Raw genomic sequence first — 19,099 nt, forward strand, 5'->3', positions numbered from 1 at the left:
ACTATCTGAAAGACTGAGGATGCTAACCCTGGTTAAACACTGATCATGCACAATCTGGTCTGCATAACTTTTCAGTTGAATTCAAATGGTGAAGCAGTTTTTCACTTAATCCGCTGATCCGCTGTGTAGTGAGACTTTTGCTGTAGAATGACTGCTGTACTCCAGAAAGCGGGTGCTGCATTTCAGAGGTGGATCAAGTGCTTCTATATGAGTAGTGCACTGGGATCATTTATGAAGAACCCTGTCCAAGAATAAGAATGCTTAAATTTGATTAAAAATATAGACAAATAGGGTTATGTACTGTATATTATTTGAAATAGTTTGAATGCTGGGAAATAAATCAATACTTTGGAGTTTCTTGATTAAATCGTCCTCTTTTGCATCTCATATTGCACCATATTCCTGTTTGACTTAATTGAATATAAGATATGGAACTGTGCTTACCTAAGATATTGTATGTTGATATTCAGTTTAGACAACGGGGCACCTCTTTACACAAAGGGTTGTGGAGTATGGAACAAGATGCTTAACCATGTAGTTGGGCTCAAACCCCTGGCTTTTGTCAAGAACCAGCTGAATGAGTGTTGAATGAATGAATCCTTGGATAAATGAACTATCAAACAGACTAATTAGACGGAATGGCCTCCTGCTTCATACTTGTAATCTTTCTTATATTACTAAACCACAGTGAAAATACTTTCTACTTGTACCTCAGCCAGCTATAGCTGATAAACAGGAGTGCAAACAATATACAGATATCAGCCTATCTATCAGCTCCTTCATGAGCAACGTGACCGAGGTAGTTGTCTGAGAGGTCCACTGAGCCCGTTGTCAGGAACCATCTTTCCATTATTTTTGTCCATTACCTGGGTTCAGCTGCCATCACCTCCATCTGTTCCCGGAAACCCTGAACTAAAAACAAATGAGCAGCACACCTGGGTCTAATTCAGCTGGGAGTGCTAATAGAAAACTGAGCTGGTAGCCTGCGTGGTATCCCCCAAAGAAGGCAGAATGACTTTTCAGTGGTATAAATTTCTCCAGCTCTTGCCCTCTGAAGAACACTGTGTAAGGAGAACTAACAGAGGTTGTGCCTTCCTTTTAATACAGTTACCTTCCTTTTAATTCTGTCAGTGGAGTATGCCCTTCTATAACTTGCTGTGCAAAGAAGGAGAAAATTGCATTTTATTAGAAATGTTTTGTTTTAATCTGTGTGATTAATGTAGAATCCGCTTCCTAAATTTACAGCTCGAGGAATAAGCTTGTCTTACCAGTCTTTAAAGTTCAGAGCTTTTCTTGCAGTTTAAGGGATACAAGAACCCGGAGGCACATCACTTCATTACATAAGGCTCACGTCTCAGGGGGAATTCACGTAGATGTCGGATACAAGGTGCTGTATAACTTAATTTTAGGTAAGAAATGGACTGTATATGCTGACGTGTGGTATCATTGCTCAGTGCTATTAAGTCATGCTGTTAAAAATGTCTTTACTATTAAAAACTAAAAAAAAAAAAAACATTTTCATTAACCTGTAATTCTGTGTATAAATGAATTAAGATGTATTTCAGCACCATCCCTTCATTTTCAATAACTGCTTATTTGATTCAGGGTCATGGTGATCCTGTGAAACACTGGGAGCATGGTGGGATACACCTTGGATGGGATGCTAATCCTTTGCAGAACACACACCCAAACACACATACTCGCACCAGGGCCAATTTCACAGAAATCATTTAATCAATCAGTATGTATTTGGATTGTGGGAGGAAACCCGTGAACCCAGGGGAGACCATACAAGCTCTATACAAACAGCACCCCAGGAATTGAACCCAGGGCCCCACCACTACAAAGCAGCACTATTAACCACTGTATTATCTTGCCATCCACTTTCCTCTCATTCATAACCACTTTTCAGTAGGTGTGCAGGATGTAGATTTTCTCACAATGTATTTCATGTTGAGATAAAACTGCTTCCTGTTAAGAACACAGTTACTTTCAAATGGTGAAAAAGAGGCCATGAAACATCACATGTTATCTTGTTAGAAATAGCTGTCACCCACGTTTCCCCTGGAATCATTTCAAGTATTTAAAATGTTTTCTTTATACTGTGGTGATATGTTTGTGTTAAAACATTGTAAATGCACTTCCCTGTTGATTGATTTAAAAAAAAGGTGAGGAGTTCAATGGAAAATGGCCAATGAATGTACTCAAACACAACAATTGTAAATCAACTTTGGGACAACTACAGCTAATTAAAATGATACTGCACAGACCTTATCCTCTTATGGATATTGATATTATTGATAAAGAAAAGAAATAGCACATTCAATATGAAAAAACAGAAGACACCAGTGACCGTGAAAAAGCATTTTTTGAATCTGAAGGAGGCTGTTCATACTGTGTACAGATTCCTTGAGACTGGCTTTGAAACAAGAGACAGATAAAATCTGTGCGAAGGTATGAGACGTTTACTCTGCGTGAGGAAATAGTCGAGAGGACAGTACATAGAAAACTATGCCATGAATGCTGGCCAACCGGTAAAGAGATAGAAACTTGAGCAATTTCATTAAGGCCTGGCATGTTTCTACTACATTCTTAGATGAATAGCATCTCTGAATACCATCTCAGCATGCAGTACAAGAACAAAAATGCCCTTGCATAAGTAGAATACAATAGGATTATTTAGCTTTAATGTAATAATCTGTTCCTAAACCGGATAAAAATATATTATGTTAAATTATGGATATGAATTTCAAAGAGTAAAAATTAAAGTACTCCTGCATGTACCAAAGTTAAAGAACTATGTATGATATTGTTTTTTAATGAGTAGTATTATAAACAGTTCAGGTGGTGGGTAGCTGCATCAGCATGCATAGGCTGCAAAGGAACAAGTAATAGGTTTATTCCATGCTGAAAAGAGAAGAAAGAAAACACAACGTTTCGGCCATGGAGCCTTTTTCAGGTGTGAACTCATGCTGACGCAGCTACCCACCTGAACTACTTCAACCTACATCTGCTGCGACCCACTATGTCTTCCTCCAAATCTTTTTCTAGATCTCTTCGACGTTCCTTCTCTTCCACCCTGGGTCACTTGCCTCCCCCTCTTACTAAACCAGCATCTCTTCACAGCTATCTGTTCCAAGACCAGGCTTTCTAACCACCTTCTATTCCTTTGCAGATGTCGTCGACGTAATAAGTAGCTCACACCTGAAGAAGGCTCCACGCCTGAAACGTTGTGTTTTCTTTCTTCTCTTTTCAGCATGGAATAAACATATTATAAACAGGCCACCCTCTCAGTAATTACAGTATGGAAAACAGAGCAAGTGGCTTCAGCTGTTGAGGTCTGGGGAACATCTGATGCACTGGAAATCCTGTGAAACAGATTTTAAAATCTATTTTTTTTTCAGAGAAGCCAATACAAAGTTACACAAATTTAACAAACAGAAGCAAGTGAGACAAATACAGTATAAGACAGGTCTTGCTCAGTCTTGTTTTAATTTACATCTTAAAATTAAAAAATGTTTCATACCAAAATGTAGACTTCTTACTAAAATACCTAATACAGAACAGCAGGGGGCCTTTCCTAAATTTAATCCATGAGCCCTGGCACATAATTGTTTAATATAGTTTGCCAAGCACCTGGATATTGCTTTCAAAAGGCACTGGCTTTCAGAAAACAAAAGCGGAAAGGGTCTGTAATTTGTTTCCACGGTGCTTTCTCCCAGCAAGTTGGTATCCTTGGAGAAAAAGCTTTTTATAATTACATTTTATTTTAGATTATGCCTTTATGATTAGCTGCCATGTGTTGTGCATGATATAGAATGACAGAACCTGAAAATGCAAGGAAGCACATCTAAATCTTTTCATTTGGCAGGAGGTCTCTCTGCTAAGACATAAGGGGAACTTTCTTTTCACAAGGGCTCCTACACCAGAAGGCCTCACTTGGAGATTTCAGTTATTTTAACATTTTGCAATAAATGTTTTCATTAAAGGTTTCATTTCACAAATTCTCTCATTGTTTTTTTGAAGTGCGTGCCCGTGTATGGTATATTTTGGAGAAAGTACTGTATGTGTACATGTACAGTTTGTCTGTTCAGTGCGGGGAAAGACCTATTGTACATTACAAAGCGATAGAGGAGTACTATCTGTACAACTACTGTCCATCACAATTCCTGGAGGGCCTAGGATCTTCCAGTTTCTGTTCTTCCCCTTAGTTACGTAGCTGGTCTAATTAATTTAATTAACTGCAGAATGGTAATACTTCTAATCTGGCTTCAAGATGTTGTACAGAACAATACCTTCAATGAGGAGAATGTTTAGAGGAAGTTATAAAACTTTTTTTTTCTTTTCTTCATCACAGATTTTACAATAAAAAAATATCTTCCAATTTCTTCAATAACAGCTATTTTGTCGAAGTCAGGGGTGCACAGCTGTGGTCCCAATACAGTTAGTCTCATCTTTTCTCTGACTCACTGTTTTTAAATTTGGAAAACCTTATGTTATTAATCATACTGTAATATTTATTTAAGAGATGACTCTGGTCCTGGAGTGCTAAAGAGACTTCAGATTTTTGTTCAGAATTATACCTAAATTACTTAAAGAATTACCTCTTTAACTGATCACAGATAAATTATCCCTAGTCATTATGAATGATTTGCTACCTCTTAGACCTGCCTAAGACATGGGCTTTTCAAGAGCAAGGTTAGAGAGCACTGAAAGGGTCACAAAGCTCACAAAAATTACATTATTTTAAGGACTGGTGCTCCCACACTTAATACAGAGGAGCAGGGCAGTGCTTCTGCACTGTTAGTATGGTGGAATACTGTATTTTGAACACCTACCTAATTACAAAGCAAAGCAGTTGAATAGACCTACAACAATTTTGTTTTTAGTATGATGAAGATTTAAGAGATTATATTCTAAAAAAAGTGTTCCTAGATTTAGTGAGATCACATTGCAACCTGTAGAATACATCACTATCACACCATGTGTTTTTTTAGATTTTTATGTGACGACACAATATGACGTTAACCAATGGCTAGATACTTTCCGGGGTCTGTTCTAAACGTCTTTTAAGTTGTCTCCTCCCTTATTGAATCACATGGGCGGGCTCTCTCGGTAATGAATTATTGAGTCAGTCCCAGTCTTTCCTCATTTGTACGGGTGAAGGAGCACCAGGTGAACCTGGAGGAGATACGGGGTGATCCTGCTCTTCTGCCAAGTGTCACAGGTCTGTAGAATAGTAAATCATAATATATTGGTTTTATATATTTCACTTATTACAAGAAAATTACACGTGCAATATATCAGAGCAAATACAATATATAATTTTAATTTGACATTAAATGTGGACTTACAGTACATTATATTGCCATAAAATAAGATGGGATAAAAATGTCAACCAGAGTAGCTTTTCACTTTTTTAACATGCTCGCAGCTGTGCCCGACCGAATGAACTTGAACGTGATTTTTGGATCTTTTGATATAGTTAGCGCAAGAATTCTAAAACCTTGGTTTCGTTGAAGTAACTAATAACTAAAGCACGTACAAATCATTTTATGTTCTATTTCAGAACTTACATTGTTTGCGTAAAAGCATAAGCGGAGAATTGGGGGTGAAAATGGGGAAGATTTAAAGTTCCTCTCTGTAACCCTTTTTCGCATTTGGTGAGATACAGAAGTGCATTATATATGACATTTATATTTTAAATTGACATAGGCTCATACTTTATTTATTTAAAAGGTGGACTTCTCCGCGAAACAATGGGCATCTTTGTAAGTAGGCAACGAACACCTGTTACATTCACTACATCCCCAGTGCGAGCAGGTGCCTCCTTTTCAGGCGTCATTAGTTTAACTTCACTGAAGGCGGGGTCGAGTTTATAGTGCGAGACGCCTTTTGCTTCAGGTGCGCTGCAGTTTTGTACAAGGAACTATTAAATTTTAACCTAGAAATAAGTGTAAGTTTAAATAACAAACAGAATCTTTAGTGGTGGCAACTTTAATCAGCAACCAGTGTATTGATTCTGTTACTCTCCCTGGGTGTAAGTAGCTACACCTTCGGTATTTCCTGTTCTGCAAGGTGAAAAGAAAGATTGAGCACCGCAACATGTAACCAGTGCTATGGAGTGACAGTGAAAGGCAAACAAGTCAGGACGTAATTTAAGAGGCAAGTAACTGGATGTGCGTTTCGGTAAATCGAAATATTTTGCAAGAGGAAAATCACTAGAATTAAATCGTACTGATCTGGCCCATGAATAGAATCTAGAAGGTTTCTCTCCGCAGGAAGGGTCTTATACAGTCTTTTTAATTGGAACTACTCCTAATTTGCTAACTTGTAGATTTTTATTTTTACAAATCTTGATTCGTTGAATGCTATCAAACACTTGATGAACAAGATAGATTAGGACCACAATCTGGTTTAACATCTACAAGACTCATGCCAGTGCAGTAATGTAAATTTTTAACTTGGCTTGCAATATCGATCCCGATATTGAATATTATACTGAAGGGGCCCTCAAGAACGCTAATCAACTTTTTTTTTATGAAGGGCTTGTTAATGGGAATAGGAGTTCTTTTATTTGCTGAAGTCAACAGGCACTAGTTCACATGATCCCATGACTGTTGTGTACCTCTGACCAAAGCTATAACGGCTCATGAAAATGAGGGTTTGCTAACTCTGTTTGTTTTGCCTTTCATTACTACACTCCTGGAGATATGCACGCCCTGGTATCGGAGAGCCTGTCCTTTGCCAACAAATGGCAGTTGCTAGGTGCAAAGATTTTTTTCTGTATGTAGTATCAGAGTAATGGGTTTATGAGCAGTCAATGCAAATGTAGTTCCCACTTCAAGAGCTCTACAATAGCATTATCACTTATTTTCTGTTTGTGGGGATGGAAAGTAACATTTCGTCATAGTGGGTATGTTTCATTAAAATAGTCTATCCTTTTACATGGAGAGATTTGGATTTACTCTTGCTTAAGTATCTTAAGGTGTTTACAGGAATTAATTAACAGAATGCTAGTGAAGTACGTAAAAGGAGTTTTGTTGTTCAGAGAGTATCTGATTTAATCTGCACTAGATAGAATGAGTTACTTGAATGAATATTAATGGACTTGTGTGAACTGTCATCCAATCTTGATAGTAAAAGCTGTACAGAGAATTCAGACCTTATCCTTTGCATATTTGCATGTTGGAGATTCAAATCAACATCTTACCTGGCCAGATTAGCCCCATTTTAAGTAAATATATATTTGCCATTAGACTATTCTCTTTTGAAACGGGCTTTTTTTTTCCACCTGGAGTCACACCCTGTCTGTAGGCGTTTCTCATGGGTGTAAGAGACACCCCTCATTTACGTCAAATTAATCTGGCATTTCTTGACAAACCTGATGGAAGAATAACGCAGTAGCTTCTGAAGGGTCAAGGACGGAACATTTTATTACTCACGATTGGAAGGTTTTACCTCACTTTACCAGACCTATCAGGAGGTGTAGCAAATCTCTCAAATTCCTTTCACTGAGGTTGTGCTCCTGGTTCTCATGAGACATTTCTCTCAGCTTTATTTGACTTTTTAACTTTGGAAGGTTTTCTGCATCCTGCAAAAAAAAAACAGAAGAAGCTATCTTTGTTTTATAATTTAAAAAATGAGCTTCAGTTGGATGAGTAAGAAACGGCTTAGTTTTAAGAGTTTGGAACTTAGTGCAACAGCCTTACACGAAGCTGCACAAATGGACTGTCAGCTGTTAATTATTCTTTCTTTAGCCATTGCTAGTACTACATTTGCATAATAGAAGCATTTGGCATAAGATGATGTTAGCATGTGTGGCTTTTACGTGTGGAATGCCAGGGCAAATAATTGCACAGCAATAACAGCAAGATATGCCATTGAACCCGTTTTCCCTCCTGAAATGTAGATGTGGTGCTCTTTGGTATATTTGGGAAGCTCAACAAACCATTGGCATCAAATGTTATAATAGTGATATTAAGATAGGGAGTCCATATTAGTAGACTGTTCATGTGTGCTAATGAATCCATCTTTGTGGGCAGTAATCTACTGTGTAGTTCAGATGTGTGATCCAGGGTTCGTTGGCCTGTGGGCATTTTTTGTCTGTTTAAATGCTTCACAATAATGTTATAACTTGTTTTAAATTTCACTCTCTCAAATTTCCATCTTTATATACCAATGGGATCTTGCCTTCTGATTTATTTGCAAAATTGTGAAAAAGGTTCTGGAAGCTAGCAGCATGTCTTGTAAGCAAAACAGGGGGACCACTTGTTTGTTCATCCAGTTAGGACTTGTAATGTTCAGGCTGGTGTACCAAATGCTTTAAAATTTAGAATTTAAAGCAAGGTGTGGACATGGTATTTGTAAGATAATGAAAATTTGGATTGGACTATGTACATTTCCCAATGTTTCCATGTTTCAGAGTATTGTAGTTGCATCACAAGGTAATATTAGGCTGTAAACGGTACTTCCCTTAGGCAAACCAAGAATGAGTTTATTAAAGCCTGACACTCCTTAGCAAATCAGGTGAATGAATCAAGTTCAAACATACATATGTTAAAATGGCAGTTTGGTGACCATCTGGAATCAAATGCCCTTTTATTTGGTTATCCTATGTTTTGTCATTTCTGTAATACACAGTTACACAGTGTCATTCTGCATGAGAATGAAATCTGTCCAGTGACTGTTGACACTGAAGTGTCCATGCAGTTGTAAGTTGCACTTGCGATCAGTAGTTTGCACTGGGCCTCTGCCAAGGAAAACCTGTAGATAACTGCTACAAGGAGGTGACGGCCCAGAGTAGTGCTTCTGTGAGAGAAAGCTGTCCTTTAACAGACCTGAGAGAATTAACAGATCGACAGACAAGCTTGAAAAGTTATGGGAAGAGAATTTCTGCAGTATAGGCAGCAGCAGAGAGAGACTTCTCTGGTGAGGAAGTACTTCACTGATGGTATCCCTTGAATGAGGGTGGAATTTTATTTGTGTGGCTACACCATGATGCCAACTGAGGTGGGATGGCATCTGAGGGAGACCTATATCAGTAAGATGAAGAAGTGGCAAATCCAGAATGAGTCCCACTAATGGCAAGAGCTCAGATTTGCAGAAATGGCCAGGGAAGTAGATCAGTGAGTTCATTAGGACACTAAAGAGAGATTGGGGTTAGTTCTTTCTGAGAGATGTTCTCTTAAGAGCAAGAGGTGGCCTACAAGTGACTGTCTGAGAGATATAGAGGAGTTGAATTGAGAAAGATTTTGGAACCCTGTCGCAGTAACTTGAAGGTATGGTTATGTTGCAGTGAAAGTACTTGTTTCCCCTCCTTTGCTCACAAAGAGCATGTTACTCTGTATTCTGCTTCTGAGCTACTGTAATTAGGTGAATGGGTAACTTACAGGGACTGTGCTCTCAAGCTGCTTAGTGGCAGAATTGGTTTGAGTGGGGAGCTGTGTCAGCATTCAAAAGAACAAGTAGAGGTTAATCCTCCCTGAAAAATGGAAATGAAGAAAGAGAGAGATATAGGGGATATACGTTTTGGCTGACCTTGGGCTATATTATAAAATGCAGTACTTATCTGTGCTGCTTTCTGCACAGAAGCATTTAAGGGTACCTTATGAAGTCATTCCAAACAACAAAGTTCTGAGATCTTTGAATTATCAAATTACAGTAATGAATCAGTGATATTTATATAGGGTGTGTTTTAGCTGTTAAAAATGAATGTACAGGTAACATACTGTATGAGTCAAATTATTGCTTTGTCATCTTGATCAAGATCTTAGGGGGCATTTTATTCATCAGACTCCTGAACTTTATTTCTGGGTGTAGCAGGATTGCGTTAAAACAGTATTTGATCTCATTCTGTTAAATGTCATTGCGCAAGTCAGAAGTCTCATTTTAAATGTTCTCTTCTGTTATCATGGTGATGAAAATCCCAGAGGAGTTATCCAATTTCGCCATTTTTGTTAACATTTCTCTCCCACCCACACTTCATTTCATTAAAAAAACTTCTACTAGCTTGCCAACACACCCTTGAATATAATTAACTTCCCAAGGCTCTGAAGTTACACCCGCAAAGAGGAGAGAGAGGAAGCACTTGTAGTTCCAGATGAAACAATAGTGTTCCCTTGTTTCCATGGTAGAACCGGTTGAACAGCAACTTCAGTCAGGCTGTTGCTTGAGAAGTTTCATTTAACACATTCCTAGACTCGCCTTTCTCAGAGATAAGGAATACAAGGCATTGACTGAAGTTTTTTTTTTTCCCCTCATTTGGTATAGCTCTGTATTTTCAGTACCTGTTTCGTTGATACCTGTGCTTCTATGTTTGCTTGTATTCTCACTGCAATTTAACTTCTAGACATGTTCAAGCCTAATTTAGATGGGTAGAACCTCAGTGTCTGGAGCCCTGGGTTAATTAATATTTGTTTTTTTACTTAACATGGGAAGAGTAACCCTTGTGAAATCTGCTTTTTATGAATGTTTGAGTGGGAATCTGTGTGAGCGAACTGCAAAGGCACGTGCAGAAAGTAATTCCATGCTAAGAAGTGTAAGGAAAGAAGAAAATATTTAGTAGTGAAGTCTTCAGCAACATCTGTAAATGTATTGATTAGATTGAAAAAGAAATTAAGGAATTTTTTGAAGACGGAGCTTGGAAACATGTAATGTTCTTTTCTCAAGTCATGAGAAATTTCATTAAGCTTGACCTCATGTTTGCTTCTTTGAGTGTGCAAAATGTGCACTAAAAAGCTGTAGTGTGAATTTAAACAATTAAGTTAAGTGTATTAGTTGGTATGCATTTCACCAACGGAGAACACTTCTCTAACCTGGAGATTGGTGTTTCAGTTGCCAAGTAACCAGAACTGTACTTCCTGATTTCATTGGATCTCAAGACGATTCAAGATTCTCCTTGAACTGTGGTAAAATTTCATAAAGGGATGGGATTTGAATACAAATATGGAACATAGAAGAGATGGTCTGTTATATTTAAGAGTGTAAGAAGAGGAGTAGGTGTATGGAATGTATACTATCTACATAGTAGGTTGTGGAATGCTAAGAATTCTCTTGGTTTCATCAGAATTTCCAAGGTAAAATGCTTTTTAGAAGACATGGCAATTAAGAAATATGCCACTTTTACCAAATTAGAGGGACTGAAGGGCTTCCTCTCATTTGTAACTGTTTTTCTGTTCTTTTTAGCAGTCTGAGTTGCTGACCTTTTGTTAAATGACCAATCTAAACCTCAAAGTAAAAAGACTAGAGGATTTTGTAATGGAGATCTGTTTATCTTGATACCAAACAATCACATTTTGCTTGTTAGTGCCTCAGAGATTGGGTATCTCTGATGTTGGTCCTGGAGAGCCCCAGTCCGGTAGGTTTTGTAGGTTACAAATTCTAAAGATATAAATACTTTTCATCCCTCAATTACAGCTTTCTCATTATTTTAAATGGTTTATAGGTTCATTGCTCATCAATCAATACCTTATAGGTGTTGCCAATCTTTAGAAAAACAGGCGTTTTCAGGCTCCTTTTCCAGATTGTAGATGCTTTTACATAACACTCTCATTATTTGTACTGCATTTTAAGATGCATGTTCTGTTTTATACTCATTTTAGTTTTGCAGACTTCATATTTATGCAAATGCATCTGTCCTGCTCTTTGTAGACATGGATAGAATGCTTTGCATAACTTTTACTCTGCCCTGCATTGACAATGAGTGTGTGTGGGGAGTGGCTCTTGAGGATGCAGTACAGATGAGCAAAGAGATGTCCTGAGTTGTAACTTGATTGTGGTTCTGAAGGTATTTGTGTTTATATTACTTCTGTTTGCCATTTTAAGCAATGTTATGATTTACAGCCAGTTTTGAAACTTCAACACAAATCTATAAAAGTGGAAACTGAAACCGAGCTTTTAAAAGTGAAAAACTTAATCTGTTCCTGGATTTTAGAGATTGCCATTTCCATTGTCAATGCAATAGATAAACCTCCTTCTCTTTGCTTAAAAAAAATCAATTTCTCCTTCAAGCTTGCTTTTTATGTGCAGCTGTGGATTAAAAGTCATACTGTATTAACCTGGGGATGGTTTATGAAAAGTTGCAGAAATGCAGAAACACGATCGTGAAGTGTTTCTTTTGGTCCATCTTCCATAACCTGTAGAATGCAAAGACTGTGTCCAACAAAGAAAGGAAAACATCGACAGGCCCAGCATCCTATTGTGTGATAGAGCGTATCTGTTTTTACTCTATGTGCATGGATCTTGTTCCCTAGCCAAAAGTGTTCCTGATCCCTACAGTGGACTGAATACTGTTCTCAAAATATCTACCTCTTGAGGCAAAACAAGCGAAAATCTAACTTATGTTTGATAAAGACTAGTTAATATTTCTGTGGTGGAGCTGAGGACTGACGAGAAAAGGGACTAGCTTTGAGGAACACATCCCAGGGAAAAGGAAAGTGATTGTTTCCATGTCCACTGGAAGCTGAGAGGAATCTTCAGAAGTGTATTTAGTCAGGGCAGGGCTGTGATAACTGAGGTATATGTTTTATTTCTTTCAGGAGATGCCTGTCTGTTCAGAGACAGCACTTGCATCAGGGGTTCTCATCTTTGGTCTTGGAGATTCACTCCTGTATTTATTGTTATTCCATATGGGCCCAGTTCAAGTTAATTAGATCCACTAAGGGTTCAAGAATGTAACAGTTTAAGTGCTCTCAGGTCCTAAACGTCTTGGAGGTTGTTTTCTAATTATTGTTCCATCGTTACTTAAATCTACAACTGAAAGGCGAAGAGACTCATTCTCCTTGAAGACTTTCAGCATTTCTTCAAAGTAAACATGAAGGAATACAACATGGTTTATATTTAATATACTATGCATTTTTAGTCTAAAATAATTATAAAACTGTCAGTTGGTTTCCATACCTATAACTGAAGTTAAGATTTTGAATTCTTAACAGATCTTGTCCAGCATTGTAAGAGGTGCAGACTCCAGTGAAGATGGCATTTGAGTGGACATCAAGAGCTGTACTTCTTTATGACGAGTGGATCAAAGATGCTGGTGGGTTTCAGGTTTAAGGACTTCTATTTGTTTTTGTAGAGATGTAAGCCAGCAAAAACAGTGTAAGCTTTAAATAATGTTTAATTGGCTTAGACTCTGATTTCATATGTTCACTCTGCAAATACGTTGAGCTGTTTATAGTAAAGATTGCATTCCATTTACATATTGTGAAAAACTGATCAATAAATAATGAAATGAAAGTCAGTTTCAATTTGTAATGAGTGAATTTCAGTGTTTATCCAACTACTGTGTAACTTGAATATTTGTTTTTTTTAATCACGCTTCACATTTTTTTCTGCCTCCTAAGGTCTACACACAAGTTTACCTTTCTAGAGCTTTTTTTGTATGCCTTCATAACAGTTGTTGACTAAGCCTCTGCTTTAAACCCATTAAGTTTTGTTTTCTAATGTTTTTGTGTATGTGATCTCATTTAGACCCTAGGACAGAAGATTGGCCCCTCATGTCTTCTCCACTCCCTCAGACCCTCATTATTGGCATGTACATTTACTTTGTAACGTCTCTGGGCCCCAGGCTCATGGAAAACCGGAAACCTTTTGACCTCAAGCAGATCATGATTGCCTACAACTTCAGCATAGTTGTCTTCTCTGTGTACATGTGTTATGAGGTTAGTATACAAACTGCCCCTTCAGGCTTGATAACTGTAATCTAGCTAAAGTTATCATTTTCTATAGAAATAAGTTTTACATGCTGTACATATGCACAACAAAGAATGTAAAGGGGGTTGGATAATCTGATCTATCCTACTGCTTATTAATGAAATTTTAATTTGACCACTGTGGTAAAGATAAATATAGTTATGGTATGATACACTAAGTGGATACCAGTCTCTCAGTATGCTGTTTATGGGTCTTTAATAAATCACATTTTTTATGAGAATATCATAGAATTTCCTGGGTGTATATACATTCAGTATATTACATTGACAGCATAAGATTAATATTATACTAAAGACCTTTTTCTAAACTGTTTTTAGGCTTTATAACATCATGGTGAAAAAGAGAATGTAATTTGCGATTTAAAATGCATATAGACCTTAGCCACTCCTGGAATATTTTGGGTTCTTTCATTTTGTTGTGTATCATCTTGTTCATTCTACCAATGAAATTTAGTTTAACAGGCATCTTAGAATGTACTTCTTCCCTCCTTTTTCTCTAAACTGCATGAATATAATATTTTATATGACCCAAGCATCAATTTGTAACTTGTATTACAAATGTAGTACTTGGGGATCTACTGTACGGCATACAGTTTTGAGAAAAAGGGGGGTATCTGGGGTATTTTTTTGGGTGTGTTATTCGTCATCATGAGAAATGAAAGGCTGACACCCAGTTGTGGTCTTGTTGCACTAGATTCCTACTGCATGACTAGTTTCACATAGTAATACTTCTTGAAGTGAATTCCATTTGAATGTGCAAAAGCTGTCACAGTTGATTTAAAGGCTTTTTTTCCAATGATAGTATTGAGACTGATGTAGTGACAAATGCTTTTGCTTATGAACCAGATACCGGACTGGTTTTACATCACCAAAGAATACTTTTGCAAACTTCCATGGTCCAAATCAGCAAGTTTAAAAAAACCCTTATGCTTGGTATCCAAATGTTGGCACAGTTTTTGATATTGCTCAACTGTTTCTTGTTCATTAAACTTTAATTTTGTGCGCTGTATAGACTTAGCCAAGCTTTATTTATTGGTTTTTAATTAGTCAACTTGGCCCACCAGATAACTCGGAACATGCAAGTGTATGGTTGCACTGGACTCGGTTCAAGTCCTTTTCACAAATAATAAAGATCAACCGTAGTAAATAAGTGGCAACTGATGTCAGGAGAGGATAGTCAGCTGTCTGATAGAACTTTGGGATTTAATAGTCATGAGCTTCATTTTAGGCTTTTAGTTTTGGAACACCTTTGTAAAAAGTAGGGTCCAATTCAGATTCAGTTTTTTTTATGTTCATAGAAATTAGTTTGTGGAGGGAATTGATATTGACCTTAATCCTGACTGCTTTTGTGATGAATCCATTTCAGTAGGGACACATCAGTAAGTTAGTTTTGCTAGCATTTGTTTGCTGAACAAAGAAATACAGTAATTCTAGCTTCAGTACTCAAGGCTTTACTGGTGGAAATGGACTCATTATGAATTTCCCCTTCAACACCTTCTTCTACTTTATTTCATGTGTATAGTTCCTTATGTCTGGCTGGGCTACGGGATACTCATTCCGCTGTGACATTGTGGATTACTCAAGTTCACCTCAAGGCCTGAGGGTAAGCTTTCTTGAATTTATTTCTGCCCATTTCTAAACCTTTCCCTATTTTCTGCATATTTTATACTAAGTTTTTTTTTAAAAAATATGAGTATACAGGATGTTATAAAAAAGCTTCTAGAATAATAAGGGCAAATCTCATCTGCTCCATCTGGACGATGGATTCTTTCCCAGGTTCAGTCCTTCAAGTGTCAGTTTATTACATGTCAGGGTTTCCTCAAATCGTTTTCATAGTTTTTTGGAATTGAAAGATGAAAAAACAAGAATGGAATTTTCGGTTATGTACTTGTGAATCAAATTCATGGCTTAAGTATTAAGATGAATACTGTATTTACATGTAACTAGCTTGTACGTTAGCGCCACCCTGTGGTAGACCCCTTTTAATTCAAGATATTTTTTTTCAGATGGCATGGACCTGCTGGCTTTACTACTTTTCCAAGTTCATTGAGATGTTAGATACAGTAAGTATCTGTAAGCATATGTTTTGAGATTGAATCAGCTAGAATAACATGAAATATAGAGGTCTATAACTGGATTTTATCCTGTACTACTTGTTCGTACTCTGAATGATGGAAACTAAGTTCTTGCAAACTGAAAGTGTGGTATTTTATCGTTAAATTGCATGATTATTGTATAATTTATCTTAAAAAAGTACTATTACCACGATGCAAAAAGGCAAAAGAATCCTAACTCACTCCTCTACTTGTTTCTGTTTTCATACGAATGTTTTTTGTCGCAGATCTTCTTTGTACTTCGAAAGAAGAACAGCCAAGTCACATTCCTCCATGTCTATCATCACTCAATTATGCCCTTCACCTGGTGGTTTGGTGTCAAGTTTGCTCCAGGTAATCAATCTGCTTCTGTTTCTCATGGAAGAATGAGTGTTGGGTTCTCTTGGTCTGTGTACCACATCTGTGAAAAGACAGCTAAAACAACTAAACGGGTTTTCAGGTTATCATGCATTGTATACAGTAGTACTGACTTCTATCAGTTGTGACTTCAAGTACGTTTGCTAATCATAAAATCATTTAAAATCAGGTTGTATAATGAACAACAGGAGGTGGAGATAAAGACGTAATAAATATCAGTGGGTAGAAATTTGTTATAAAGTTCTTTTTGAAAATGCCAAGATGTTTTTTTTTGTTGGAATAAGAAAACCGCAAAGTCTTACTGTATGTAAGCCTGATTCTACTAGGTGATGCATGCAGCTTCAGTAAATCTGCCTGGCAATTAGTTATAGTATATTTAAAGCAGAAATATAGAGCATTTTTTTTACTGCTGTTTAATGTTATTTTCGCAGGTGGACTGGGAACATTTCATGCACTTGTGAACTGCATTGTTCATGTAATAATGTACACATACTATGGTCTGTCTGCAATGGGACCAGCATACCAGAAATACTTGTGGTGGAAAAAATACATGACCACAATTCAGCTGGTAAGTATACTATTTCAAAAGCGGGCTTGCTGTTAATTAATTTCTACTTCAATGGAGAAAATCCTTGCATACATTAATTGGTAAATATATTTCCAAGCCGTGTTCCTCCTATGCTATGGTCCATTGCTTTTTTACTTTATGCACCTCAACGATAAGTCAGACAGAAGCTGAATGTTTAGTTTTGCAGATATGGCACAAAAGCAGACTTTTGACCTTTTTTACCATGCGTTAATAAAAGTAGTGTATTTAATTTCAACAGTACAATACTTTCATTTGATATCTTCATATATATTTTTTTTTTTACATTCAGTACATGGCTACTTTTTAATTTACTTGGAAGGGGTATATAAACTGTAATGTCCTGGCTAAATTCCACAGTGGGCCTGTACAATTTGACCTTCAGGAAGTTTCCATTTTCATTCAATTGTAGAAGCAGTTCCTGAACTACTGTTAGGTGTGGCTGCTGGTATGTTATGACTGCTACACATCACCTGAGGCTTTGAGATGAAAATGCTATATAAAGATGAGCAATTGTATATTTTAGTAATGTGTTTGTGTTTTTTTGTTTGTTGCAGGTCCAGTTTGTGACGGTCACAGTCCATATTGGGCAGTTCTTTTTCATGAAAGATTGCCCTTACCAGTTTCCTGTTTTCCTTTACATTATATGCCTCTATGGGTTAGTCTTTTTAGTGCTGTTTCTTAACTTCTGGTACTATGCTTACACCAAAGGCTATCGACTTCCGAAAGTCATGAATAACAATGTGCGTGAAAAGAAAGGGCAGTAAAGACTTTGACCACCAACCAATTCTTTATGCTGTAGACAATCTCCAAAGCAATATGTAATGAGCAGTACTGTGCATTTTATACCTTTCATGAAGTATTTGATTATAGATTTTTATATCTTGAAAATTTTGAACAATTGCCAGTTACCAAAGTAAAGAACCAAGATTTTTTTTCAGTTTATTTTAAATAGGAAACTATAGATGAGTTTTGAATGGAGTTCTCACCTTTTTTTCCCAGTTTCATTAAATGGTCAAGTCAATAGCAGCTACTGTATATGCCTGAACCTCACAGACTTAAGTTTGTTCACACTACAGGGTTCTTATTGAGATGTGTTTTTCTAAGTAATATGTATGTTTCTGGGGTAATGGCTGGAACTGCCGGCTTCCTCTTCTTTAGCATTTTTATATTAAAACAAATCTGTAAATTGTAAACTTTGTGAATAGGGTAGCTTCATTGAGTAAATTAAAGCAAGCATTAACGTTAGCCTGTGAAACTTGAAATTGCTTTGTACTTCACTGATAGTCTGAATGGGCATAGAAATGTTCTCCTGGAAATTTGCCTCATGGAGATTGGAAAGCCAAGAGTGAAAGGGGTTTTATTCCCCATTTTCCAGAGAACAGTGATAGTGGCATTGCACAGATTTCACTTTTTGAAGTCCTTTCTGTGATGAAGTTATGACTAGACACCACTGTACTCTGAACTTCTTCACACAGCAAATCTGATCATTCAACTGTGCTTGCGGATTAATTTATGCAAAATAATGCTACTCAAAATGTTAAAGGAAAAGCGTTACTGAATAAGATCAGGTTCTCATTCATTGCTTTTTTTGGTGGCTAATCAAACAAGACCTATTTTACTCAATTGTTTTGCATTGATCCATAAGTAGACAAGCATGTCATTTAATGGTTTTGTTCTTGCAGGAACCAGGCATGAATTTAAGTCTTTTACTCGAGTCATGCACACATGGTGAATGAGGGCAAGGAAATAATACTGCCAACATGTTTTGGCAGATTCCATGCATAGTCTTTAACACACATTAAACTATTTTCAGATTTGTTGGTCAGTGCATCATCATGGACCCTAATGTATCTTTACTTGCCAATGTCAGTGTAGTCATGAATGTCTTTTGCTGTAGACATGAGACCACCTTTAATATTGTAAAAAATAGGTTTATTTTTTGTATGTATATTTATGTGCCAAAATAAATGATTTAAAATATTGGTTTTGCTGCTGTGTGTTTTGTGAATTATTCCTTGTGGTACTTCTAAAAAAAAATCACTCAAGTTTGGTACCTGTAACTTTTCATTGTCTAGTTGTATAAACAGTTGCTTAATTTAGTATAACATTCAATTCAGCTTTTTGTCATTATACTTACACATGTGCATAGTATAATTAAAAGTGTTCCTCATTAGTCTCTCAGGTGCAGTATGTAGAACAGCAGACAAGACAATAGTAAATACAATAACGGTGTAAACAACAGTATGATAACAGTGCGACAGTACCCATATCTGTTAAAAACTGCAAAAGTACACAAACAGTACAAAATAATACGGTGATTATCAAAT

General features: G+C 36.9%; 1 protein-coding gene across 1 annotated transcript; it reads left to right on the top strand.

Moving 5' to 3' along the window:
* Positions 1-5,118: 5,118 nt before the first annotated feature.
* Positions 5,119-18,750, top strand: elovl7a (ELOVL fatty acid elongase 7a). The gene is made up of 8 exons (XM_088910229.1): positions 5,119-5,227; positions 12,936-13,036; positions 13,471-13,661; positions 15,235-15,315; positions 15,719-15,775; positions 16,054-16,159; positions 16,615-16,751; positions 17,327-18,750. The coding sequence occupies exons 2-8, from the start codon at positions 12,976-12,978 to the stop codon at positions 17,534-17,536; spliced, it is 843 nt and encodes a 280-aa protein (XP_088766355.1). The 5' UTR covers positions 5,119-5,227; positions 12,936-12,975; the 3' UTR covers positions 17,537-18,750.
* The last annotated feature ends 349 nt before the right edge of the window (positions 18,751-19,099 follow it).

This window comes from Atractosteus spatula, chromosome 3 (assembly GCF_055471065.1).
Source record: "Atractosteus spatula isolate fAtrSpa1 chromosome 3, fAtrSpa1.hap1, whole genome shotgun sequence".
Lineage (NCBI taxonomy): Eukaryota > Metazoa > Chordata > Actinopteri > Semionotiformes > Lepisosteidae > Atractosteus > Atractosteus spatula.